Source organism: Spermophilus citellus (genome assembly GCF_964194105.1).
Source record: "Spermophilus citellus genome assembly, chromosome: 15".
Lineage (NCBI taxonomy): Eukaryota > Metazoa > Chordata > Mammalia > Rodentia > Sciuridae > Spermophilus > Spermophilus citellus.
In genome coordinates, this window is record NC_138195.1 from 42,718,092 (window position 1) to 42,744,147 (window position 26,056).

General features: G+C 39.5%; 1 protein-coding gene and 1 pseudogene across 6 annotated transcripts in view; one reads left to right on the top strand and one right to left on the bottom strand.

Annotated features, from left to right (window-relative positions):
- The window catches only part of RUFY2 (RUN and FYVE domain containing 2), a 42,876-nt gene extending 24,612 nt beyond the window's left edge, over positions 1-18,264 (bottom strand). Inside the window, exons 1-7 of one of the 5 annotated variants that reach the window (XR_014018909.1) lie at positions 17,181-17,565; positions 14,720-14,893; positions 9,423-9,540; positions 5,068-5,169; positions 2,098-2,221; positions 1,870-1,931; positions 1,151-1,216 (exon numbers count right to left, since the gene is read on the bottom strand). Coding sequence is in view for 3 of the 5 variants with exons in the window: in XM_081267329.1 (XP_081123455.1) it covers positions 1,151-1,216; positions 1,870-1,931; positions 2,098-2,221; positions 5,068-5,169; positions 9,423-9,540; positions 14,720-14,893; positions 17,181-17,283 (749 nt within the window). In the remaining 2 variants the exon portion in view is untranslated. Of the gene's footprint in view, positions 1-1,150; positions 1,217-1,869; positions 1,932-2,097; positions 2,222-5,067; positions 5,170-9,422; positions 9,541-14,719; positions 14,894-17,180; positions 17,567-17,599 lie in introns of those variants that run through there. The other 4 variants (XR_014018910.1, XM_081267330.1, XM_081267329.1 and 1 more) reach the window with 4 other exon arrangements.
- A 6,122-nt stretch (positions 18,265-24,386) lies between these two features.
- Positions 24,387-24,951, top strand: LOC308634732 (large ribosomal subunit protein uL6-like; annotated as a pseudogene). The gene has a single exon. The product of its transcript is annotated as a large ribosomal subunit protein uL6-like (transcript).
- The last annotated feature ends 1,105 nt before the right edge of the window (positions 24,952-26,056 follow it).

The following is a 26,056-nucleotide window of genomic DNA, read 5'->3' on the forward strand; positions in this document are numbered from 1 at the left end:
TATTTATTTATTTATATGTGGTGCTGAGAATCAAACCCCGTTCCTCACACATGTGAGGCAAGCACTCTAGTGAGCTACAACTCCAGCCCCTCAAAATAAAAAATTTTAGGGCTGAAATTGTAGCTCAGCAGTTGAGTGCTCGTCTTGCACGTGCGAGGCCCTGGGTTAGATCCTCAGCACCATATAAAAATAAATAAATAAAGGAATTGTGTCCAACTACAACAAACAAACAAATAAATAAATAAATAAATGATTTAAAAAGGTTGGGGATGAAGTTCAGTGGTAAAACACTCCTGGGTTCAATATCTAGAACCAAAAAAAAAAAAAAGGAGTGTGGGCTAAGGATGTGGCTCAAGCGGTAGCGCGCTCGCCTGGCATGCGTGCGGCCCGGGTTCAATCTTCAGCACCACATACAAACAAAGATGTTGTGTCCACCGATAACTAAAAAATAAATATTAAAAATTTTTTTAAAAAAAGGAGTGGACACTATTATACATTTATTAGGTTTGTTGTCCAAGGCCTACTTGATAATATCCTCTCAAACTTTTCCCAATAATATGTAATATAATCTATTACAGCAATATTTATAGTAAACCAAACAATTTTTATTTATTTATCTGTTCTTTTTAGATCTATAGACACAACAAATTTTATACCACCCTCAGATTGGTAAGAAATAAGATTGGTGAAATAAGAAAAATGTTTTTCTGTTCATATTAAATCATTTTTCTTTATCTCTTTTTTTTTTGGAACTTGGGATTGAACCTAGGGGTGCTTAACCACTGAGTCATATCCCCAAACCTTTTTCATTTTTGGGGTACCAGGGATTGAACTCAGGGGCACTTGACTACTGATCCACACCCAGTTCTAATTTGTATTTTATTTAGAGACAGGGTCTCACTGAGTTGCTTAGCGTCTCGCTTTTATGAGGCTGCTTTGAACTTGAAATTCTTCTGCCTCAGCCTCCCAAATTGCTGGAATTACAGGCACGCACCATCACACCCAGCTCAATTCTATGTATTCTTAATTTCTGTTCTCTCTATATATTCTTTCCACCCTTTCTTAACTAAGCTTAGGAGAAAGGAAAGATTTAAACTGAAAGCAAAGCCTAAGAATATTAATAAGTATGTGAGGTATCCATAATACTTACTTGAGTTGTCTATTTAATTCTTCAACATAATTTTTTTGGTCTAAAATAGCAGCAATTTGAACATTCCTAGAGGGGAGAAAAAGAAGCTTTATGCTATTTGGAAGGGTGGGAAAAATATCTAAATCATCTAAAAAATTATCAGAAAACAACATTGTCTTGCCTTTAAAACAAAATTCAAGGATTTGTAGTCTCAGATATAAACTGTGTACTAAGTAATCATAATTTTTGTTCAATAAATTATTCACTAATACTAGACTTAACAACACTGTTAGTATATTTTAAATAATTGGACTTTGAAATAAATCAGCATTATTACAAAACACACCTCTTAAAATGGATCTTATTAAGTACAGGTATGATCAAAAGTCCTACTTCACATTAAAGTCACCTTCTTCCAACTGATTTTTCTCATTTTGCTTTGTAAAGCTTTTAAAGAAAGTAAAATGAAACAAAAAAGGAGTCATGGGGTTGGAGTGACAGGGGACATGGACATAAACCACAATGTAAATAGATTAATCTAAAATTGATTTTTAAAGAGCTATATTTTTTTTAAAAAGTGAAATAAGGGGCTGGGGTTGCAGTTCAGTGGTAGAGCGCTTGCCTAGCGTGCGCGAGGCACTGGGTTCGATCCTCAGCACCCATAAATGTAAAATAAAGATATTGTGTACACCTAAAAAATAAATATTTTAAAAAAGTGAAATAACTTAGGAAAATCATACCTTTCTTTATTTCCAATATCTTCTTCATTTTTTAAATACATGGAAAAATCAATCACTCCAACCTGAAATTAATAAAGTTATTTTTATTTAAAGGGAAGAAATGATACTTAATCATGCAACTCTTTTTCCCCTCTTAATTTTTCTTTAGTGTTTAATAGCACTGTTTACAACCTGGAGTGACATCTCGATCAAGAGTAAGTGTGCAAACTGAAAACCTTCTGCACTTACTTGTGAGTCTAAATCCTCTCCCTTCACACAAAGATTAGCATCTATTACATTCAGACCAACCAGCAGTCCAACAATTACTGCTCCTTCTTCTTCCATCATTAGTGCATGATATTCATAGAACTCACTGTGAAAATTAGAAGAACAAAAACTTTAAATCACAAATTTATTTCTAAAATAAAACTTTGAAATCTTAGCAACTTATCTCCCACCTTGCAGACATGGATGCAATCCATATTAGATGCCTTTATTTTTAAAATGTTTGCAGTGCTATGGGATGAACCCAGGGCCTCATGCATTCTACACTAGCGCTCTCCCACTGAGTTATGCTCCCAGCCGTGTTCGATAACTTTAAAATTAACCTTTCTACATGTTAACTTTTCAAAATTTAAATGTTTTTAAAAAGTTGGAAGAAAAAGGACTAAAGGAAATAAAACAGGAAAAGTAATTTTAAGAGAGAAAGAGAAAAGCAAAGTGAGATTTTTTTTTTAAAGAGAGAGTGAGAGAGAGAGAGAGAGAGAGAGAGAGAGAATTTTTTTTAAGAGAGAGTGAGAGAAGAGAGAGAGAATTTCTTTAAATATTTTTTTATTTTTTAGTTCTCGGCGGACACAACATCTTTGTTGGTATGTGGTGCTGAGGATCGAACCCGGGCCGCACGCATGCCAGGAGAGCGAGCTACCGCTTGAGCCACATCCCCAGCCCGCAAAGTGAGATTAAAAGAAAGGCAACACTGACACCTAAAATATTTCCGACTTTCAGGACAGTGGGCTGGCATAGTGGCCTGTAATCCCAGCCAATTGGGAGACTGAGGCAAGAGGATTATGGGTTTGAGGGTAGCCTCAAAAATTTAGTGAGAACCTACCTCAAAATAAAAAAAGGATATACCTTAGTGGTAGAACACACTGGTTTCAATTCTCAGTAATAAACAAGCACATGCAGCGATTTGCTAATCTGATTATTCATTTTATTAGAACTGAATTTTCAGAACTAGGATTCACTAAAACCTTTGGGATAAAAACTAAGGTGGAAAATAACTATAAAACATTTCAAGCTGGGCATGGTGGCACACCCCTATAATCCTAGAACTAGGGAGGCTGAGGTAGGAGGATCAAAAGTTTGAGGCCAACTTTGACAATTCAGTGAGATCCTGTCTCAAGATTAAAAATTAAAAAGGCTGGGGTCATGGCTCAGAGGTAGAACATCCCTGGGTTCAATCCCCAATACTACACAAAAATTTTTTTGAAATAAAAATAGCCAATTATGGTGGCACATGCTTGCAATCCTAGCAACTTGGGAGGCTAAGGCAGGAGAATTGCAAGTTCAAAGCCAGCCTTAGCAATTTAGCAAGGACCTAAGTAATTTGGTGAGACCTCAAAATAAAATATAAAAAGGACTGGGGAAGGGCTGGGATTATAGCTCAGTGGTAGAGTGCTTGCCTAGCATGGATGAGGCACTGGGTTCGATTCGCAGCATCGCATATAAATAAATAATAACAAAGGTCTATCAACAACTAAAAAAAATATTTTAAAAAAAGGACTGGGGAAGTGGCTTAATGGATAAGCACCCCTCAATTCAATCCGCAGTACCAAAATAAATAAAAATAAAAACGATAACGAAATATTTCAAAGCCCATGTTCAAATCAGTGCATTTCAAAGGTGTATTTTTTTTAAAAGAAAGAGTGTGAGAGAGAGAGAGAGAAATTTTTTTTTAATGTTTATTTTTTAGTTTTCGGTGGACACAACATCTTTGTTGGTATGTGGTGCTGAGGATTGAACCCGGGCCGCACGCATGCCAGGCGAGCGCGCTACCGCTTGAGCCACATCCCCAGCCCAAAAAGGTGTATTTTAAGTTATCTTTTAAACATACTTATGGAAAGCCAGGCATAGTGGTGCATGCCTATAATCTCAGCAAGGTAAAAGGCTGAAGCAAGAGGATCACAAATTCCAGGACAGCCTCAGCAATTTAGTGAGACCCTGTCTCAGAATAAAAAAAGGACTGGGGATGCAGTTCAGTGGTAGAGATGCCCCTGAGTTCAATCCCCAATACTGCAAAGTAGGTAGGTAGGTAGGTAGATAGATAGATAGATTGATTGATTCACATGTGGATATCTGTATTTAAAAAAAAGTTCAAATAAGAGACCTGTGAAAGAAGTAGGGTATTCTAATACTAGGCGTGGTGGCTAACACTTCTAAATCCCAGCTGAGGGAGGATCGAAAATTCAAAGCCAGCCTCAGCAATTTATCGAGGCCCTGTGCAACTTAACAAGATCCTATCTCAAAATTTTAAAAAATTATTAAAGGACTAGGGATGTGGCTCAGTGGTTAAGAATCCCTTGTCTCTACTCACAAAGTAGTTACCACTATCTCATGTCCTCCTCAATCTTCAGAATATTGTTGAGAAATGTAACAGAGCTTACAGTATGGATATTCTCATTTTACAAACGGGACTACTGAGATATAGAACCAAAGTCATACGTAAATCCAAAAACAGGAACATGCTCTTCAAAAGTTTGAGAGAGAGACTATAACACCAAGGACAAATGAAAGGTTGCCTGGGTACACTCCCTTGAAAGACTGATTGCCTTTCTCTGGTTGTCTGTCTTAAATATTTGACCTTCAGTTTAAACAGTGCTCATAACACAGTTGAAGCATTTATCTGTACTAGACATTCAAGATCTAGGAAGAAACAGAATTAACCCCCAAATTCCAAAACAAATTTTTATCCATAGAATTAACTATAATTCAGAAAAATAAACTAACTTAGAAACAGAACATATGTAAATTTTCCTATATTAGCTGATAAAAACCCCATGGTATTCCTATTTGGGGTTAGTTCCTCTCTTTCATTTTACTCCTCTTGTATTTTATGTCACATTTTTATATCTTATATATCCTTTTATACTACAGGTTGGATCATTTTTAGAAGAGAGAATATAAATGAAAAAAAAATGAACATGAGTTAATGGTACCAACCTCAAGAGATCCCTCTGAATAATTAAGCAACGCAGGTAATCAGCCATTTTTTTCTGCATGAGGGCTAATCGAAGCCATGCTCTTGCACGGCCCAGTGGGGTCCTAAAAAGAAGAACCAAATAGTCGGAAATAGCCTTAGCTCTAAGACCATGGAATACATGTTCCATCTCTGTTGAGGTACACAACAAAGAAAAAATCCATTTTATCATGGTGTTCTTTTCAATTTTACAGTTTTCAATTAGCAATAATCACACCTTGGATAACCTCATTGGCTACGATGCTACCATGGTCCAAAGCTCGTTTTTATAGTTTTAAGCCAGCAAGTTAACCAGTCCCTGCTCCTATAGGGTATGTAAGTACCATTTTATGCCTTAAAAGAAGTGATACTGGGAAATGAAGTTGACCAAATTATGTTACAAATATGTAACAATAAATCACAATATTATAATTAGAATGTGCCAATAAAAAAATAAAGAAATTATTCACAGCCAGCATGGAGCACATGCCTGTAATCCCAGCAACTTTGGAGGCTAAAACAAGAGGATCACAAGTTTGAGTCTGGCCTCAGCAATCTAGTAAGGCCTTCAGTAACTTAGTGAGACTTCATCTAAAAATTAATAAATAAACACAAAGAAATGATTCACTAAATAGTAAGAATATTTCTACAAGAAATATTTTGTCTAAATAATCTTAGCCCTCTAAAAGTGAATAGGCAAAAATGCATCAATAAAGCTGTATACAGCTGGACATATTGGTCACCATGTAATCCCACTGACTCAGGAGGCTGAAGCAGGAGGATGACACATTTGAAGGTCAGCCTTGGCAACTTAGTGAGACCTTGTCTCAAAATAAAAAATAAAAAGGTAGAGATGTAGCTCAGTAGTAAAGAACCCCTCAGTTCAATCCCTAGTACAGGGTGTTGGGGGTAGGGTGGGAAGAAAGAGAAAGAGGCCAGACACACAAAAAGAGAAATTAAACCTCGTACTTCTTTTATCCAAATTTTAAATTCTATATTTTAGTAAAAATAAAATCAAATTTTAAAGATTTTTTAAGAGAATGGTATCATTCATACTTTCTTCTTTTTTTTTTTTTTTTTTGAAGTACTGGGAATTGAACCCTGGGATGCTTAAACTGCTGAGCCACATCCCCAACCCTTTATGGAGACAGGGTTTTGCTAAGTTGTTTAAGGCCTTGCAAGTTGCTGAAGCTGCCCTCAAATTAACAATCCTCCTGCCTCAGTCTCCTAAATTGCTGGGAATATAGGCCTGCACCACCTTGCCCAGTTTACTTTCACATGTTCTTTTGCAGAGAAGATTTTGGCAGGTAGTTTTATTTATTTTTATTTTTTTGTAGTTGTAAATGGACGGCATGCTTTTATTTTATTTATTTTTGTATACGGTGCTAAGATTGAACCTAGTATCGCACACATTCTAGGCAAGTGCTCTGCCACTGAGCCCCAACCCCAGCCAATGGCAGCTAGGTTTTTTTGTTTTTGTTTTTGTTTTTATTTTGAGACAGGGTCTCACTAAATTTCTTAGGGCCTCACTAATTTGTTGAGGTTGGCCTTTACAATCCTCCTCTCTCAGCCTCCTGACTTACTAGAATTACAGAAATGCACCACCGTGCCCAGCCCATACCACTTATCTGACCTTAATTTTTTCCATCTATACAATTATTATATCTACCCTATAAGATTAGCAAACATTTAATGAGCCAGATGTGGTACCACATGTCTGTAATCCCAGCAGTTTGGGAGGTTGAAGCAGGAGGATCATAAATTCAAAGTCAGACTTAGACACTTCGCAAGGCCTTATCTCAAAATAAAACATAAAAAGGGCTGGAGATGTAGTTCAGCACCCCTGGGTTCAATGCCTATTACAAAAGCAAAAAAAAAAAACCAAATGAGACAATTTTTGTAAAAAGATTATATATTACCCACACAGTTTTATTCTTATTTACTTTATTTATTACCACACAGATTTATTCTTATCACTCAATTAAGCCCAATTTACAAATATCTGAATATTTGTAAAAACACTATCATATTCCCCACAACATATAAAACCCTAAGTTGTAAAGAAAATACAAACTGAGGGAGTCAGGGTTGGAAAAAACAAACTGATAATCCTGACAGAAAATCCTAAGCATAAAAAAGTTATCTCTGGAGGATTGCAAGTTTGAGGCCAGCCTCAGCAGCTTAGTGAGGCCATAAGCAACTTAAAGAAATCCTGTCTCAAAATGAAAAATAAAAAAGAGCTGGGGATATGGCTCAGTGTGTAGTGCCTCTGGTTCAACCCTTGGTACAAAAAAGAGGAAAAAAAGAAAGAAAGAAACATGGAACTTAGCCTTGGGCTGTGGGTGTAGCTCAGAGGCTGACCACCAGCCTAACACTTATGAGGCCCTGAATCGAATTCTCAGCAAAGGTTTCAACAGTCATGATTTCTTAGCTGGAAGTTTCCAGCTTTTAGGGCATTTCACATAACATTAATCCAACAAAATAAGCAGATGGCGCTATAGGCTCCAATTTCAGGTGGAAGGAAACAATTTGCACAAATCCTATGGTATATGAAGAGTTTAACTGAAAACTCTCCTGAACCTTTGCCCTGGATTCAGCCTACTTCAGTCTTCAACATATAGTTATTGACTGCCTACTTTGAAGAAACTAGTTTAACCCTCAGAACAGATGTAGAATTAATATATCCTTTTTTTTTTTTTTTTTTTTTGGTAACTAGGATTGAACGTAGGGGCATTTTACCACTGAGCACCATCCCCAGGCCTTGTTTTATTTTTTATTTTGAGTCAAAGTCTTGCTAATTGCTTAGGGCCTTGCTAAATTGCCAAACCTGGCCTTCAACTTGTGATCCTCCTGCCTCAGTCTCCAGAATTGCTGGGATTACAGATGTGTGCCACTGCACCCAGGTTGATACAGCCTCTTAAAGTGACTTACAATTTCCTACAATACAATGAAACTGAAGTAATGATACAACAAACACACACATATATATATATTTATTCCTCCCGTTAGTGGTAAGAACTTAAAAGGAAGGATGGGGGGACTGGGGTTGTGGCTCAGCCATAGAGCACGTGCCTTGCATGTGCGAGGCCCTGGGTTCAATTCTCAGCACCACATAAAAATAAATAAAATAAAGCAAAGATATTTTAAAAAAAAAAAGGAAGGATGGGTAACTTCTATTGAAGGAGGTGGAATCTGAGCTGAATCATATAGAATAAACAGTTTGCCAAGTACTGGGGTACATGCCTGTAATCCCAGAGGCTCAAGCAAGAGGATCACAAATTCAAGGCCAGTCTCAGCAACTTAGCAAGCCCTAAGCAACTTAATGAGACACTGTCTCAAAAATTTTGTAAATAAATTTTTAAAATGGGGCGTGAGGCACTAAGTTCAATCCTCAGCACCACATAAAAATAAAATAAAGATATTGTGTTCACCTAAAAATAAAAAATTTTAAAAAAATAAAATGGGATGGGGCTGGAGATGTGGCTCAGTGGTAAAGCACCTCTGAGTTCAATCCCTAGTTCAAAAAACAAACAAAGCATGAACAGAATTTTATTAGAAGACAAGGAAAGAAGGGTTTATAATATAATAGGGGTCCACTCATGATTTGAATATAACCCTTGCTGCTCTGCCACTGCAGCTTAATTTAAAACTGAATCCTCCCCCCCTTCCTTTTTTTCCTCCCTAATCATGGGGAAACAAGATTAATCTTTCTGTCCTAGGTCAAGTTATCTGTCTTTCAGCTCAGGGCACAGGAATGAAGGAATCTAGACTTCAGAGCTGGCACCAAGGGGTCTGAGAAATGGCTACCTCTCAAGGCTAAAGCTGAATTGAAACTCCTGAGGAGGCACAGCCAGAGTGTAGCCTTTGTATCCCCTCTTTAAAATCCCACTATTTCCCCTGGTTGTTAGAATCACAGCCCCTGGGATAGGAGTCCACTGTGTATTCTCCTTTGCTGGCAAAGCAATAATCTTCTTTTTCCTTAAAACCTTGTCCTTGTCATTGGATTTTTACCCGAGACAAGGACTGAATTCTTTTTTTTTTTTTTTTTTAAAGAGAGAGTGAGAGAGAGAGAAGAGAGAGAGAGAGAATTTTTTAATTTTTTTTTTTTTTTTTTTAGTTCTTGGCGCTCACAACATCTTTGTTGGTATGTGGTGCTGAGGATCGAACCCGGGCCGCACGCATGTCAGGCGAGCGCGCTACCGCTTGAGCCACATCCCCAGCCCCAGGACTGAATTCTTAGTATCATTAAGGCTGAGAGAAGATGATAAACTATGAGGTATGTTAGAGGACAGTAAATACACTGCAGAGGTTAAGAATGAACACTAATAACATTACTTACTTAAGACCAGGTAAGTCTCGGACACTGGCTCCTATTTCCTCTGCTTCTGGGTAAAGTTTCTCCACCAGTTCCAGAGGGCCCCAAATAGTTTTGTTGTAACTCAAAAATGATTTTCTTACTGGAGGGAAAAAAAAAAAGAAAAAAGAACAATACCCACAGTTTCAACATATAAAATGGTATTAACTTCACCTTAAATATTCAGTTTCATTATTTCTAACTTAACATACCATTATTCAAAGACCTTTCCACTCCTTTATTTTTTTTAACTAATTTTTTTGGTACTGGGTATTTAACCCAGAGGTGAGATATATATATATATATATAGTAAAGAGGTTCTTTACCACTGAGCTACGTCTCCAGCCCTTGTTTTTGTTTATTTTGAGGCAAAGTATCAATAAAATTGCCTAGACTGACTTGGAACTTCCAATACTATCTAGGCATTCTGAGTAGCTGGAATTATAGGTGTGCCCCTCCATGCCCCACTTTTCCATTCTTGTTGATCAGGAACCTGTTCAATCAGGAACTTGTTACCCATTCTGCCCCTGACACACACACATTTTGCCATATCGGAAAAATGCATTTGGGATAGTCTTTCATATCAAAAGTATGCAGGCAGAGTTGGTCATGATGGCACACCCTGTAATCCCAGCAACACAGGAGGCTGAGGCAGGAGTATTCTAAGTTTGACACCATCCTAGGCAAATTAGTAAGACCCTGTTGCAAAATCAAAAAATTAGAAGGGCTAGGAATACGACTCAGTGGTAAAGAACTCCTGGGTTCAATCCCCTATACCACTTTAAAAAGAAAAGAATATAGCAAGTAATTAAACAATGACCAGACTCATCCTTTTTTTTTTTTTTTTGATAGATGGACAGCATGCCTTTATTTTATTTGTTTATGTTTATGTGGTGCTAAGAATTGAACTCACTACATCTTCAGCCCCAGACTCATTCTTGACCAGTACAAAAATAAAGACTGGTAGCCCTTGCAGGTTGATCTTTACAAGTTTAAATAAGCCAAGCACAAATAACAAGGTGTTTTCCTTTTAATTATGAAAAATTATGAATTTATTTTTTAGCGAGACCCTTGATCAAGGGAATGGGGTTGTAGCTCAGTGGCAGAGTGCTTGCCTGGCATGTGTGAGGCACTGGGTTCAAGTTTCAGCACCATATAAAAATAAATTCATTAAATAAATGTCCATCGATAACTAAATATATATAAAAAGGCCCTTATTCAAAATAAAAAAACAAAAAGGGTTGGGGATATGGCTCAGGGGTTAATCTCCACTAGGTTCAATCCCCAGCACAAAAAAAAAAAAAAAAAAAAAAAAACCTAGATGCATTAAGATAAGCAGGAGCCAGGCTTGGTGGTTGGTACACACCAGTCACTTGGGAGGCTAAGGCAGGAGGATCCAAAATTTAAGGCCAGTCTCAGGAATTTAGCAAGGTTCTCAGTAGCTTAGCAAGACCCTGTCTCAAAAAATAAAAAGCGGGGGCTGGGATGTGGCTCAAGCGGTAGCGCGCTCGCCTGGCATGCGTGCGGCCCGGGTTCGATCCTCAGCCCACATACAAAGATGTTGTGTCCGCCGAGAACTAAAAAATTAATATTAAAATTCTTGAAAAAAGAACACACTGATAATCATCAAAAGTAACACACTTGGGGTTGGGAATTGTGGGTCAATGGTAGAGCGCTTGCCTAACACGTGTGAGGCCCTGGGTGCTCAATCCTCAGCACCACATTAAAAACTAAATAAATAAGTAAAATAAAGTTATAAAAAATATTTTAAAAAAAATAAAAATGGGGCTGGGGATGTGGCTCAAGCGGTAGTGCGCCCGCCTGGAATGCGTGAGGCCCGGGTTCGATCCTCCAGCACCACAAACAAACAAAGATGTTGTGTCCGCCAATAACTAACAAATAAATAAATATTTTTAAAAAATAAATTAATTAATTAAAATAAAATAAAATAAAATAAAAATAAATAAAAAGCGGGGCTGGGGTTGTAGCTCAGTAGTAGAGTGCTTGCCTGCACTCGTGAGGTCCTGGGTTCATACTCCAGCACCACATAAAAGTAAACAAATAAAAATAAAGATATAATAAAAAGGGTTGGGGATGCCACTATGACACACACCTGTAATCCAGCAACTATGGAGGCTGAGGCATGAGGCTTCTAAGCCTCAGGAACTTAGTGAGCCCTGAGCAACTTATTCCAAAGCAACTTAGTGAGACCCTTCTCAAAATAAAAATTTAAAAAGTGTTGGGCACCTAGCTCAGCAGTAAAGTGCCACTGGGTTCAATCTCTAGTACTAAAAAGGGGGTGGGGGGGAGGAGATAAGTCTATGACTACTAGAAAATGGCTTACTATATTTTGTAAATGATAATGAATTATGAAAATAACTATTTTGGCCAGCAAATTCTAAATTCCAATTTATTAGGCTTTGGGAAAATAAAGATCTACATCACTGCTATTTTAAAAAATAAAATTTTTTGAAAAGGAAATTAAAAATCACAAAGGTCTGATTGGACCAGACTGGTGATTTTCTATGTATTCAAAGTATTTTGAAGCAGAATGTGGAAGCACTTGGAGTTGCAACTACTTGGGAGTCTGAGGCAGGAGAGTGGCTTGATATTAAGAGTTTGAGACCAGCCTGGGCAAGATAAGGAGAGCTCCTCTCAAAAACAAAACAAAAAACGTGTTTAGAGACTGACAACATCAGGAGAGAACAAAAATGTGGGGAAACAAATGCTCTTGTCCACTGCTAGTTGATAAGTCAGTGAAGCCTATACAATGCCAATTATATCTTTTGACCTGGTAATAATACTCTTAGGAATCTTTCTATGTAAAGTTCTCCAAAAACAAAAATTGCAGGATAATAAAACACAATGGTATTTAGAGTAAAAGGGAAAAAAACAGAAAAAGAGCTGAAAGAATGATTCTCTTCAGGAAGATGAATGGAAAGGAACAAACAGAATTCATATTTTGCTCTCTGTAGTTATGATTTTTGTTTGTTTTTGTTTTTGAGATGGGTTCTCACTGTGTTGCCCAGGTTGGTCTCAAACTTGGGGATCAATGAATCCTCCCATCTCAGTCTCTTGAGTAGCTGGGACTTCAGATTTTTGCCACTGTGCCAGGCATTATTTTGTTTTATGTTATATTGTTTGATATACTTCAATAGTTCCCTCTATCTGAGGTTTCTATACTTTGGTACCTGTAGTCAACTATGGTCTGAAAGTATTACATAGAAAATTCCATACAGACCACATTCACACAATTTCTATTACTGTATATTGTAATAATTTTTCTATTTTATTATTGTTGTTAATCTCTTACTATGTCTAAATGATAATTAAACTTTTTCATAGTCATGCATAGGAAAAAACAAAGTAAACCATAGGGTTTGGTACTATTCATGGTTTTGGACATCCACTGAGGGGTCACAGATAAGGTAGGGTGGGGGAATACTGTACCAAAAAGTATATTTCACTATCATTCATATATTTTTTTTTCTTTTTGGTTCTATGGATTGAACCCAGGGTACTTAACCACTGAGCCACATCCCCTAAAATATATGTGTGTATATATAATATTTATTTAGCAACAGGGTCTCACTGAGTTGCTTAGCACCTCATTTTTGCTGAGGCTGGCTTTGAACTCACAATCCTCCTGTCCCAGCCTCCCAAGCTGCTGAGATTACAGGTGTGAGTCACCAAGCCCTGCTCCCCAGCCCTTTTATGTTTTGAGACAGGGTCTTACTAAGTTGCTGAGGCTGGCTTTAAACTTACAAACCTCTTACCTCAGCCTTCCAAGCTGCTGAGATTAGAGTGTGTGCCACCATGCCCAGCTCAATTTTAAGAAATTATTTTAATTCTTTAGCCAGTGCATACTTGTCATCCCAGTGATTCAGGGGACTGAGGCAGGAGGATCACAAGTTCCAGGCCAGCCTCCGAAACTTAGTGAGGACCTAAGTAACTAAGCAAGAACCTGTCTCAAAATAAAAAATAAAAAGGGCTAGGGGTTCAATCTGTAGTAACCAAAACATAAAAAGCCTGGGGATACAGCTCAGTGATAGAGCATCCATAGGTTCAATCCCTAATATCTTAAAAAATCATTTTTAAACAAAAGTAAAAATTAATATTATCATATAGAAAAAAAATTGGCAGGGGGGTACTATAGATTGAACCCAATGATGTTTTACCACTAAGCTATATCCCCAGCTCTTTTTATTTTTCAGATAGGGTCTCACTAAGTTGCCCAGGCTAGCTTGGAACTTGCTTTCCTTCTGCCTCAGCCTCCCTACTAGCTATAGGTGTGTACCACCATGAAGGCTAGCATACAACTCTTATATACCATCCATGTAGATGCTGATCATATGAACTACAAATCAAACTGCCAATTGTGTGTGTGTGTCTGGTGACAGAGACTCAACCCAGAGCTACAAGCACACTAGGCAAGTGCTTAGCCACATCCTCAAGTCTATATTTAATTTTTAAGTATATATTGTATAAGACCTACTCTTTAACTTTTAATTATTAGGACTGGGGATGTGACCCAGTTGTAGAGTACTTGTCTAGCATGCAGGAGGCTCTGAGATTGATTTCTAGTACTGGAAAAAGAAATTAAGCATAAAACAAACATTTTACATTCACAATATGAATGTATAATAGAATGGATGATCTTTTTCAGGGATCACTTTCATTTCTATAATAACCCAAACCAGAGAATACTTTCTCTAGATATGTTCCCATAGAATAAGGAGGTTCCTATTTTAACAATCTAATGTGTTTTTGTTTTTCATAGCATTGGGGATTGAACACAGGGATATTATTCTACAGAGCTATGTCCCCAGACCTTTTTATTTTTTGAGACAAGTTCTCACTAAGTTGTTGAGTAAAGGGTACCCTTGAACTTGAGCTGGGATTGCAGGGGTGGGGTGCACCACCAGGTCCAGCTACGCTATCTACTATTTCAATGTATTTGTTTAATAGATCTCAAATTTTGAGTTCATATCACCATTTGAAGTTTGAAATTTAAAATAATTCCGATTGCTCTAGAAAATGGAAACCAATTCAAGGGTACATGTTGAAAAAATGTTTAATAAAGAAAAAAAATTTACAAACAATTAAGCATTTTCTGAAGATCACCTATTAGAAACAAAATGGTATTTCTCCCCCAGATCAACCCACTAAATATTTTTTAAACACAAAATAACAGTAATTATGGCCTCAAAAATACATTTTCTAGGCTATCTAAGATAGAAAGGGAGGGATTCTAAAGTGAATTTTTAAAAATTTCATGATACCTTTAAGACCGTGTTTCAGACAATGTTCCATAACGACAAAGAACTGCTGCAAAGGGGGATAGTCAGAGTCCAAAGTGCGACCAAAGCTGAGAGCAGATTCAATGAGTCCTTTGATACTCAGTTTAGCCATGTTTAACAAGTTTGCTCTCTCTACAGCTGTAGGGTCTTTTGTAGCTGGAAATACAAGAAAGGAATCCAATATCATTCACAAGACAATAAAAAATATACAAACTTTGTCCCTTCCTCTATAAAATGAACACTGGTTTGCTTTTCCTTTTTCCTGAATATCTCCTACCTAACTTCTCTTTATGTCTCTCTCACTTGTACCATAGCAAACTGCCATGCCTGCTCCAGCCAAAGGTCTGAATCATTTTTAAGTTTCTGCAGTTTTGCCATTCTCCTACAGTTGTTTTACTTTATGGAAACTCTTCCCTAACAAAATGAGTTTTTAAAATTATTTTCTAAGGGGGCTGGGGATGTGGCTCAAGCGGTAGCGCGCTCCCCTGGCATGCGTGAGGCCCGGGTTCGATCCTCAGCACCACATACAGACAAAGATGTTGTGTCTGCCGAGAACTAAAAAATAAATATTAAAATTCTCTCTCTCTCTCTCTCTCTCAAAAAAAAATTATTTTCTAAGGAGATAGGTTGGGGACATAGGTGACACATTTAAGGGTCTCATGCAAATGGTAGATAACAGATATGCTCTTAAGGATAAATTCCAAGCAAAAAATATTCAGAATAAACCTATAATAAAATAAAAGGTAAAGCTCTAAGATACTACTATCTCTCATAACAAACACAGCAGTTAAAACAGTAACACCGACAAAAACAGAGAAGCAGAAGCTGCTCAATTCTTTCAGTCACTTCAACTTTGTTTCTATCTTGTTTTTCCATTCCAACTGTAGTTTTGTATTGCATGAACCACAGTTCCCTGTCCTTCCATATAGCTGATGATGTCTGTGTTTGAGTTTGAATGCCAAGACATATTTTAAAATCCAGATTTTTAAATGACATTTTCTTTTCTTTTTTTTTTTTTAATATTTATTTCTTTTTAGTTCTCGGCGGACACAACATCTTTGTTGGTATGTGGTGCTGAGGATCGAACCCGGGCCGCACGCATGCCAGGCGAGCGCGCTACCGCTTGAGCCACATCCCCAGCCCCTTTAAATGACATTTTCAACTCCCAAATATATCTTCTCTCTCACAAATTTTATTCTTTAAGAAATACAGATGCTTCCCCATACTCTCATCACTTGTGACTGGCAAGAATATTTTCAGAAAACAGAGATGACAAAGCTGAGGTGCGGAAAAATGAAACACTTTGTGGTGCATGCCTATAATCCTAGCGACTCTGAAGGGCAAGACCTGCAAATCTGAGATCAGCCTTGGCAACTTAGCAGGACTCTATTTCAACATAAAAAAAAAAAAAAAAAAAATAGAAAGGGCTGGGGATATAGCTCAATAGTAGAGCATCCCTGAGTTCAATCCCCTTTAGCACAAAGAGGGAACAAAGCACTTCGTAATGAAAGGTTAATAAAAAAGGTACTTGTCACTCCGTTTTTCTATATGCTTAACAAAACACTGTTTGCTAATCTTGTTCCCAGGATGTGCTGTCCCCAACTGTGAACTGTTTGCTAATCTTGTTCCCAGAATGAGCTGTCCCCAACTGCCAAACTACAAAATGTAACTTCTCTCCCTGCCCTCTCCAAGGAAAGTATATAAGCTCTGCTTAAGCTGTTCTCAGGGCTCTCTCTTTGCTATAGAGAGAGCCCTAGCATGCTGGTCTCCAAATAAACCCACCCTTCTGCTGTTGCATAAGACAGTCTCTTGTGGTCTCTTACTCCGACATTTCGCTGGACCCTTACAGTATAACACTTATCTATAATATCTGACTAATGTACAAGCCCAAGTAGTCAAAGTGCCCATTTTTCCTTCACTGAACAAAAATTCAGAGTTCTGCATAATTTAGTATTCTAGATCTGACTTCAGCTAGCTATCATGAAGCATGACATTGAATTCTTAAGAATTTAAAACCCAAACCCAAGTGTTATGACCAGGCCGACTTAATGGAATACGTGTGCACCATTATTTCTTCAAATCTGCATGGTGGTAGGGCTCCCCAGTGAAACCACCTGATGTGTCATAATCTGTGACGATTCTCATTTTATAGTGCCCATCAAAACCCGAAACGCGGGATATGACAACCATACAAAGGGTGACCGCAGCTGCTGGGCGCAGGTTGGTGCTAAGTACCAAAGACTGCCAGGCGGAGGACCTTTACGCTGCGGCCACGCCCTAGCAGGACTCCGTGACTCGGGTGAAGCTGCAGATGCACCGAGAGACCAGGCAATGGGCCCCTCTGCGCACCTAGCCGAGGCCTGGAGCCCGTTCCCTGCCTCTCCTCCTACCCCAACCCCAGGCCGCCTCCGGCAGCCCCCCAAGTCCCCCGCGGAGGGCTCACCCAGGGTCTTGCACGGCATCGCTCCCCCTCTCTCGGCGTGGGGCGCCCAGGCCAAAACCTGAGATGCGTCTTCCCTCCGCCACCCCCAAATCTGAAAAGTCATCGCTCTTCCCAGATTGTGACCCCGATCCCGGAGCGAAACCCAGCCTGCCTGGTCCTCGCTCCCTGGAAGCCGTCAGACCTCCAGTCCTCGGCCACCAGACCCCAGAATCCAGGCGGGGGCGAGAAAGAACAAGGTGGGGCCGCGCGTTGCCATGGCGACCCCGAGCCCCCGAATCTAGGCTGCCCCCGCCCACCCCAGGTTCCGGCCCCAGATCCGACTCCACGGCTCCCTCAGCCCCCGCGCAGGCCTCCCCGCCCGGCCGCAGCCTGCAGCCCGCGACCGAGGGCGGCGTCAGCTGTCGTCCGGCTCCCCTTACCCATGGCGGCGGCGCGGTCTCGGGCGGGGGCTCCCTGGGCCCGGCCACTAGCTCCCTGCAGCCGCTCGGCGGCCGCCACCGCATCTGCACCGGGCCCGCTGCGGCCCACAGCGCCCCCCGGCGGCGGGAGGACGCCCGGGCGGCCCCCGAGGGAAGCGGCGCCCGGGCTCCGGCGGGGGACGACGGAGCCTGCAGCCCGCACGGGAGAAAGCCCGCCCCGCTCAGCCTCGGTGTCCACTCGACCCGGAAGAGAAGGAAGGGAGCTGGACCAGAGCTCGGGAGTGGGAGCCGGCGCCGGACCTCGGCGGGGCTTCTCGCCCCGGCGCCTCGCCAGAGCCCAAATCGCGGGTTTTAATAGGGGATAAGAGGCACATGCAAACGCTTCCGTGCCCACGGGCTGGCCCAGACCGCTCGCCTCTCACCTTCTCAAACTCACAGAGGACCAGGGAATGTAGAAAACATGACGCAGTTCACAGTAGGTAGAAGCCCACTGAAATTCGGTAGGCAGCTCCAAATCACGTCGTTAAGTCAGGAAATACACAGGTTCGTAAGGTGTCACGAGCAACGGTCCCGTTGATCAAGGAGAGGTGTGAGGGAAAACTAGTGTTTTCTCCTTCGGGGAGCGGAAAAATGAGAACATCGCTAGGCACGCCGCCTGTGATCCCAGCGACTGGGGAGGCTAGGGCAGGAGGATTGCGAATTCGACGCCAGCCTGGGCAACACAGCAAGATTCTGACTCAAAATAGAAAATAAAAAGGACTGCGGAGGTAGTGCAGTCGTAAAGCGTTCCTGGGTTCAATCTCCCGTGCCACTAAATAAATAAATATGTTTAAAAATAAAACAATGCTCAGATGACAGACACTAGATTTAAGTCAAGTCAATTCAGGAAAAGTAAAAGTAATTATTTTTAAGTTAATGTATTTTTGTTTGAGTTTTTAGCCCCTAAGCCATTATTATCATTATTATTGTGAGGCAGGATCTTGCTAAATTGTTTAGGGTCTTGCTAAACTGCTGGAGCTGGCTTTGAGCCTTGAACTTGAGAACTTCCTGCCTCAGCCTCCTCAATTGCTGGGATTACAGGCATGCACCCCCCGCACCCAGCAAAAGTAATCTATTACCTAGTCAGATCTGTAGCAGTTCAGATTATAACTGAAGTTGAAAGACCTGGTATCTTATGAAATTGAAATTCTCTTTATCAATTTGGCTACTATAAAGTTCTGTTCTGCTTCTTGTGGTTTTAAATTTTCTTTATTGTGAGATAATCATAAATGGATAAAATGTATAAAAAATATGTACTGGTTCCTTAAAACATATAGTATATAGATAGATATCTTTTATAGTGATTCCTTAAACCATACATATACACTATATATATATATATATATATATATATATATATATATATATACACACTATACACACACACACACACACACACACACACACACTGAAACCATATATATACACTACATATATGGTTTAAGGAATCACTATAAAGTAATCATCACCACATCAAGCATAGAACAGAGTCACCCTCCCAGGAAAATCCCCCTAAACAGTAGTCTCACTCATCCCCCAGAGTTAAATACCATTCTGACCTTTATGAGAAAAATTTTCTTGCTTTTATGTAGAACACCATCACCTAAGTATGTACCCCTAAACAATGTCGCCTCCAACTGGCATAATACTGAGTAATTTTTGTTGCTTTTTTCTTTTGCACATCACCATGTTCTTGAGATTCATTCAAGTCCACAAGGAGTTTCCACTTTGGACTGTTTTCAAGGTGCACATCCATCCTTCAGTGCATGTACTAAAAGTCTCAAGGGCATATGATTAACTGGAATTCCTGGAAATGCGGGTATACCTTTCTTTAAACTTACCAGATAAATTCAAAGTGTTTTCAAAACTTTTTCCACAATCTGCACTCCTACCAGCACTTAACGTTTTCAGTTGCTTAATGTCCATTCAAGTGCTTGGAATTGTCAAATTGTTTTCCAGTCTTGTGAATATGCAGTTGTATGGTGAGTTTATTTTGTATTTATCATTATTACTAATAACATTGAGCACTTTTGCCCATATTTTCTACTTACTTGGAGATCCAAGTTTGCCAAGAAACTGTTCAGGTCTTTAGCCCATTCTTATATTGTCTTTTCTTTATTGGCTTGTATGATTTTCCTAACATGCTACATACTACTCTGATGTCAGTTATATGTTGCCAGTATGAGGGTTGTTTTTTTTTTTTGCCTGATTTTTCTCTTTATGATGACCTTTGATAAGTATACATTCCAATTTTCTTTCTTTGTTGCCATTTTTTTTTGGGGGGGGGGGTAATGGGGTTGAACTCAGGGACACTCCACTGAGCCACATCCCCAGCCTTTTATTGTGTTTCATTTAGAGACAGGGACTTGATGAGTTGTTTAGGGCCCCGCCAAGTTGCTGAGGCTGGCTTTGAACTTGCCATCCTCCTGCTGCCGTTTCCCTAGCCACTGGAAATACAGCTGTGCACCACTGTACCAGGCTTTAATTTTCTTATAGTTACATTTATGGTTTATGCTTTAGTATCTTGTTTAAGAACTCCTCACTACCCCAGCTGCATGAAAATCTTGAGAGAATAGCTTTACTTTTCATATTTAGGTCTGTTATGACATCCAGAATTGATTTTTGTGAATAATGTGAGATAGGTCCTTATGTACAGTCAACTGTACCGTTTTCATTTCATGTTGATCTCCTTTATCCATCAATGAACATATATGAGCAGGTCAGTTTTTAGGCTGAAATCTCATTTGGCTTTCTTTCTTTTTTTTTTAAACTGGCTGTATTATATTTGAGGTGAAATTCTTATATTTGTATTGTGTTTTTTCATCCACCTTCTTAATATTTGCCCTTTTTTTTAGAGAGAGAGAGAGAGAGAGAGAATTTTAATATTTATTTTTTAGTTCTTGGCAGACAACATCTTTGTTGGTATGTGGTGCTGAGGATCGAACCCGGGCGGCACGCATGCCAGGCGAGCGCGCTACCGCTTGAGCCACATCCCCAGCCCCCTCATTTGGCTTTCGAAATCACCCTACCAGAAGGAATTACACCCAATTTACAGATGAAGAAACTAACTTCAGAAAGGGTAAATAATCTGCCCAGTGTCACAGAACCAGAATTTTAACCAGCACAAAAACAGTCACCATTTTCATAATCTCAAAATGAACATTTGATAGTGTTTCATAGAGTTTAAAATTCATGAAAAGTCTAAATTGGTCTACTGTTATCTGGCAATTAAAAGTGCAGGGCTGGGGCTGTAGCTCAGTGGTAAAGTGCTTGCCTCGAATGGGTGAGGTACCAGGTTCAATCCTCAGCACCACATAAAAATAAATAAATATACTATGTGTTCATCCACAACTACATAAATATTAAAAAAAAAAAAAAGTTCAGGGCTGAGGGGCTGAGGTTGTGGCTCAGTGGTAGAGCACTCACCTAGCACGTGGGAGGCACTGGGTTCAATCCTTAGCACCACATAAAAATAAATAAATAAAACAAAGGTATTGTGTCCAACTATAACTAAAAAAAATAAATATTAAAAAAAAGTTCAGGGCTGAGATTATTGTTTAGCATGCACAAGGTCCAGGGTTTGATTTTTAGCACCCCTCACAAAAAAAAAAAAAAAAAAAAAAAAAATTGAAATAAGAGCTGAGTATGGTGACTCATTTCTGCAATTCCAGCTATAGGGAAGCCTGAGCCAAAAGGTTGGGAGTTTGAGTCCAGTCTAGGCAACATAATGAGATCCCAATTAAAAAAAAAAAAAAAGTTGTGGGCTGGGGATGTGGCCCAAGTGGTAGAGCGCTCTCCTGGCATGCATGTGGCCGAGGTTCGATCCTCAGCACCACATACCAACAAAGATGTTGTGTCCACCAAAAACTGAAAAATAAATATTAAAAATTCTCTCTCTCTCTACCGCTCTATCTCTCGCTCTCTCTTAATAACAACAACAAAAAAAAGTTGTGATACTGGGGCTGTGGCTGTGGCTCAATGGTAGAGCGCTCCTCTCGAATGTGCGAGGCCCTGGGTTCAATCATAAGCAACACGTAAATAAAATAAAGGTATTGTGTCCACCTACAACTAAAAATATATAAATATTTTTTAAAAAACTGGGATACTACTGGATTGTTCATTTTCATCCTCTCCAAATGACAGGTTAAAGAAGGAATTTTCTTTTTTTATGGTCCAACCCCATATCAGGACCTGTTACCCCTAAGCTACATCCCATACATTTATTTATTTTTGAACCGGGGATTTAACCCAGGGGCACTTTACCACTAAGCTACTTGCCCTGCCCTTTCTATTTTTAAAAGACAGAGTCAAGTTGCCTGGTTCAGTTGCTGAGGCTGGCCTTGAACTTCTCATCCTCTCAACTTCTCTAGTCGGGAGGATTACAGGTGTGTGCTAAATTGGGCAGCAGGAATTTACATTCAAAGGGAATTTAGAAAAGCAAATAAAATTTTACTACGTATTTAATTATTTGAACACCCAAGCTTCTGATCTGGAGTCAGATGCACAACCTTTGCACCATGAAGTCTCCCTTAAGATATTTTTTGAGGTGCGCTGGTTCTGGGAATCAAATTTAGGGTATTCTACCACTGAGCTACATCCTCAGCCCATAATTATTTAATAGAACCATGAAAACAATGCAAAAGAGCTTTATTTTATAGATTGTTTTTCCACTAGGGACTTCACAGGTAACTAATAGAAGTTTAATTTTAAAACAGCTACCAAATGTGCTGGTGTACGCCTATAATTTAAGCTACTCAGGGGGCTGAGGCAGGAGGATCTTGAGTTCAAAGCCAGCACCAGTAATTTAGCAAGGCCCTAAGCAGCTCAGCGTCTCTAAATAAACTATTTTTAAAAATGGGCTGGGGCTGTGGTTCCATGATTAAGCACTTCTGGGTTCAACCCCCAGTACCAAAAAAAAAAACAAAACAAAACCAGCCGTATGTATGTATGTATGTATGTATTGTGCCTCTAGGCATATAATCCAGGGCCATCTACCACTGAGCATTTTTATTTTTATTTTAGGACAGGGTCCGGGGGCTGGGGTTGTAGCGCAAGGGTTGAGCGCTTGCCTTGAATGTGTGAGGCACTGGAATGGATCCTCAGCATCACATAAAAAATAAATAAAATAAAATAAAGATATTGTATCCATCTACAACTAAAAAATAAAAATAAAAAATAAAAGACGGGGCTGGGGTTGTGGCTCAGCAGAGCGATCGTCTAGCACGTGCGAGGCACTGGGTCCAATCCTCAGCAACACGTAAAAATACATACATAAAATAAAGATATTAAAAAAAAATAAAAGACAAGGTCTGGCTAACTTGTTCAGGCTGGACTTGAACTTGCGGTCTTCCTGTCTCAGTCTTGAGTCACAGGGATTACAGGCTTGCATCTCTGTGCCCAACTGGTCATACGTATTTAAAAAAAAAAAACAAATTGTCCCCTATAGGGTAAATTTATTTTTCTTTGGGTGCTGGGGTCACTTGCTTGCTAGGTTAAGTATTCTACCACTGTTCTACATGATACTCTAGCTTCCTGTATTAAGCAGAATTGGAATTCGGTGTCATCTATATGTTTACAAACTCTTGGTAGGATTGAAGCAGAGGGTACTAACCTATTCTGAGTCCTTTATCAGAAAGTAAGAATTTAGATTTTTGATAAGGGCGACATAGTGTGGTGCCGCAGGGCATGCATGCTGGGATTGAATGCAGGGCATTGTGCATAGTAAGTATGCATTTACCACTGAGCTAAACCCGTTTCCCAAGAATTTGGATTTTTTTTTCTTTTTTGGTACTGGGGATTGAACTCAGGGGCACTCAACCACCAAGCCACATCCCCAGTCCTATTTTGTATTTTATTTTTAAAGACAGGATCTCACTGAGTTGCTTAGCGCCTCGCTTTTGCTGAGGCTGGCTTTGAACTCGCGATCCTCCTGCCTCACCTTCCAAGCCACTGAGATTACAAGCATGCTCCACCGCACCCAGCCTCAAGACTTTGGATTTCTAAATTTAGTCATTTTATAAAAATATTAATTTTTTAAAAGTCAGCATGTATTGAAGTACAGGGAGTAAAAAATCAAATGTCTGCTTTAAAATAACTCAGGAAATAAAAGATGTTGAAAATAAATGCAACAGGGCTGGGGATTTGGCTCAAGCGGTAGCGCGCTTGCCTGGCATGTGTGCGGCCTGGGTTCGATCCTCAGCCCCACATACAAAGATGTTGTGTCCGCCGAGAACTAAAAAATAAATATATTAAAAATTCTCTCTCTCTCTCTTAAAAAATAAATAAACTGTTAAAAAAAAAAAAGAAAAGAAATGCAACAATCTACAACAGCTCAATGTGGGTAATGAGTATGTGAGTTCATTGTACTATTCTACTTCTGTCTCTTTGAAAATATTTTGAAAAGCTCATCATAGCGGGCTCATGACTACAATCCCCATACCTCTAATCTCAGTGTGATTCTTGAGGCTGAGACTGGAGAATAGCAAGTTTGAAGCCACTCATAGCAATTTAGCTAGGCCTAAACTAATTTAGAGAGACTCTGTCCCAAAATAAAAAATAAAAGCCAGTTGGGTGGCACACACCTGTAATCCCAGTGGCTCAGGAGGCTGAGACAGGAGGATTACAAATCCAAAACCAGCCTCAGCAATGTAGTGAGGCCCTGTCTCAAAACAAAATATACAAAGGGACGGGAATGTGGCTCAGTGGTTAAGATCCCCTGCGTTTACTCTTTGCCACATCTACTGTGAGAATGAAGACCATTCTCAGCAATCAGACTATCAACATTCTAAAAAATGTCAACATTACTCTGAAGAACCCTCTGGAGGGATTTCAGTCATATCCATGTAGACCTCAGCCTCCTTGGAAAGAAAGAGAGGCTACGGTTGACAAATGGTGGGGAAATAGAAGGGAACTGGCCACTGTTCGCATCATCTGTGGTGATGTAGAGAATGTGATCAGGGTTTTACATGGGCTTCGTGACAAGATGAGGTCTGTCTATGCTTATGTCCTATTAACGTTGTTATTCAGGAGAGAATGGGTCTCTTATTGAAATCCGAAATTTCTTGGGTGAAAAATACATCCTCAGGGTTCGGATGATGACAGGTGTTGCTTGTTCAGTGTCTCAAGCTCAGAAAGATGAATTAATCTTTGAAGGAAATGACATTGAACTTGTTTCAAATTCCAGCTGCTTGAATTTTGCAAGCCCCAACAGTGAAAAACAAGGATATCAGAAAATTTTTGGATGGTATTTATGTTTCTGAAAATGGAACAGTTCAGCAGGCCGATGAATAAGATCTAGGAGTGTTCCAGCCACAGAAACAAAGTCCTGGAGTCAATCTGATATTTCAGTGATGCAATAAAAGATCTCTATTAAAAAGGGCTGGAGATATAGCTCAGTGGCAAAGCACCCCTGGGTTCCATCCCTAGTGACATATTTAAGTACAGGGAGTATACTTAATTAAATCACAAAATGCTAGTCAAAGTTTCTATCCCTAGTACACTACCCACAAACACAGATAGTAACAGTTTCTAAAAATTAATGTAAAGGGGCTGGGATTGTGGCCCAGTGGTAGAGCACTTGCCTAGATGTATGAGGCACTGGGTTTGATCCTCAACACCACATAAAAAAAATAAAAGCGAATAAAATAAGGTTAAAAAATTAATGTAAAAATCTTTCATGTGCCAAAGCAATATCCAAACAAGAATTGAAAGTCAGACTTAATCCCCTGGGTATATCTTGGTTCAATCTTCCCAGGTTGAGTCCCAATCACTTTAACAGTAGTGACTTGTGTGGACTGGATGGGCCTCCCCTATGAGTTAAAAACACTTTCTTTTCTCTCTTTTTTTTTTTTTTTAGCAGGGCGGCAGGAGTACAGGGGAATAAACCCAGGGTGATTAACCACTGAAACACATCCCCAGCCCTTTCTAATTTTTTATTTGTTCTTTTTAGTTATACATGACAGTAGCAGGTATTTTGACATACCATATATACATGGGGTATAACTTCCTATTTTTGTGGTCCCAGCCCTTTTTATATTTTATTTCGAGACAGGGTCTCACCAAATTGCTTAGGGCCTCACAATCCTCCTGAGCCATTGGGATTACAGTGGGCACCACCATGCCCAGCAAAAGCGGTCTTTTTAATGACCAAATCAGTCCACTAAATTCAGGTGGACCAGCTTGTCACATCACACCACAGAGCTTTCAGTTGTATCCCGATCTGGCCCAAGATTCGATTTTCTTACAATGACAATTGTAATGCTTCTGAACATTTACATGGCACCTGGAAAATATATAAACACTGAATGGGGAACACACAATGGCTGTGAATATTGCTGAATTATTAATTGGAACATCTGGATCTGGCAATGACTTGGCCAAGGTCATTAACTAAACCAGAATATCTATGCTAGATACTTC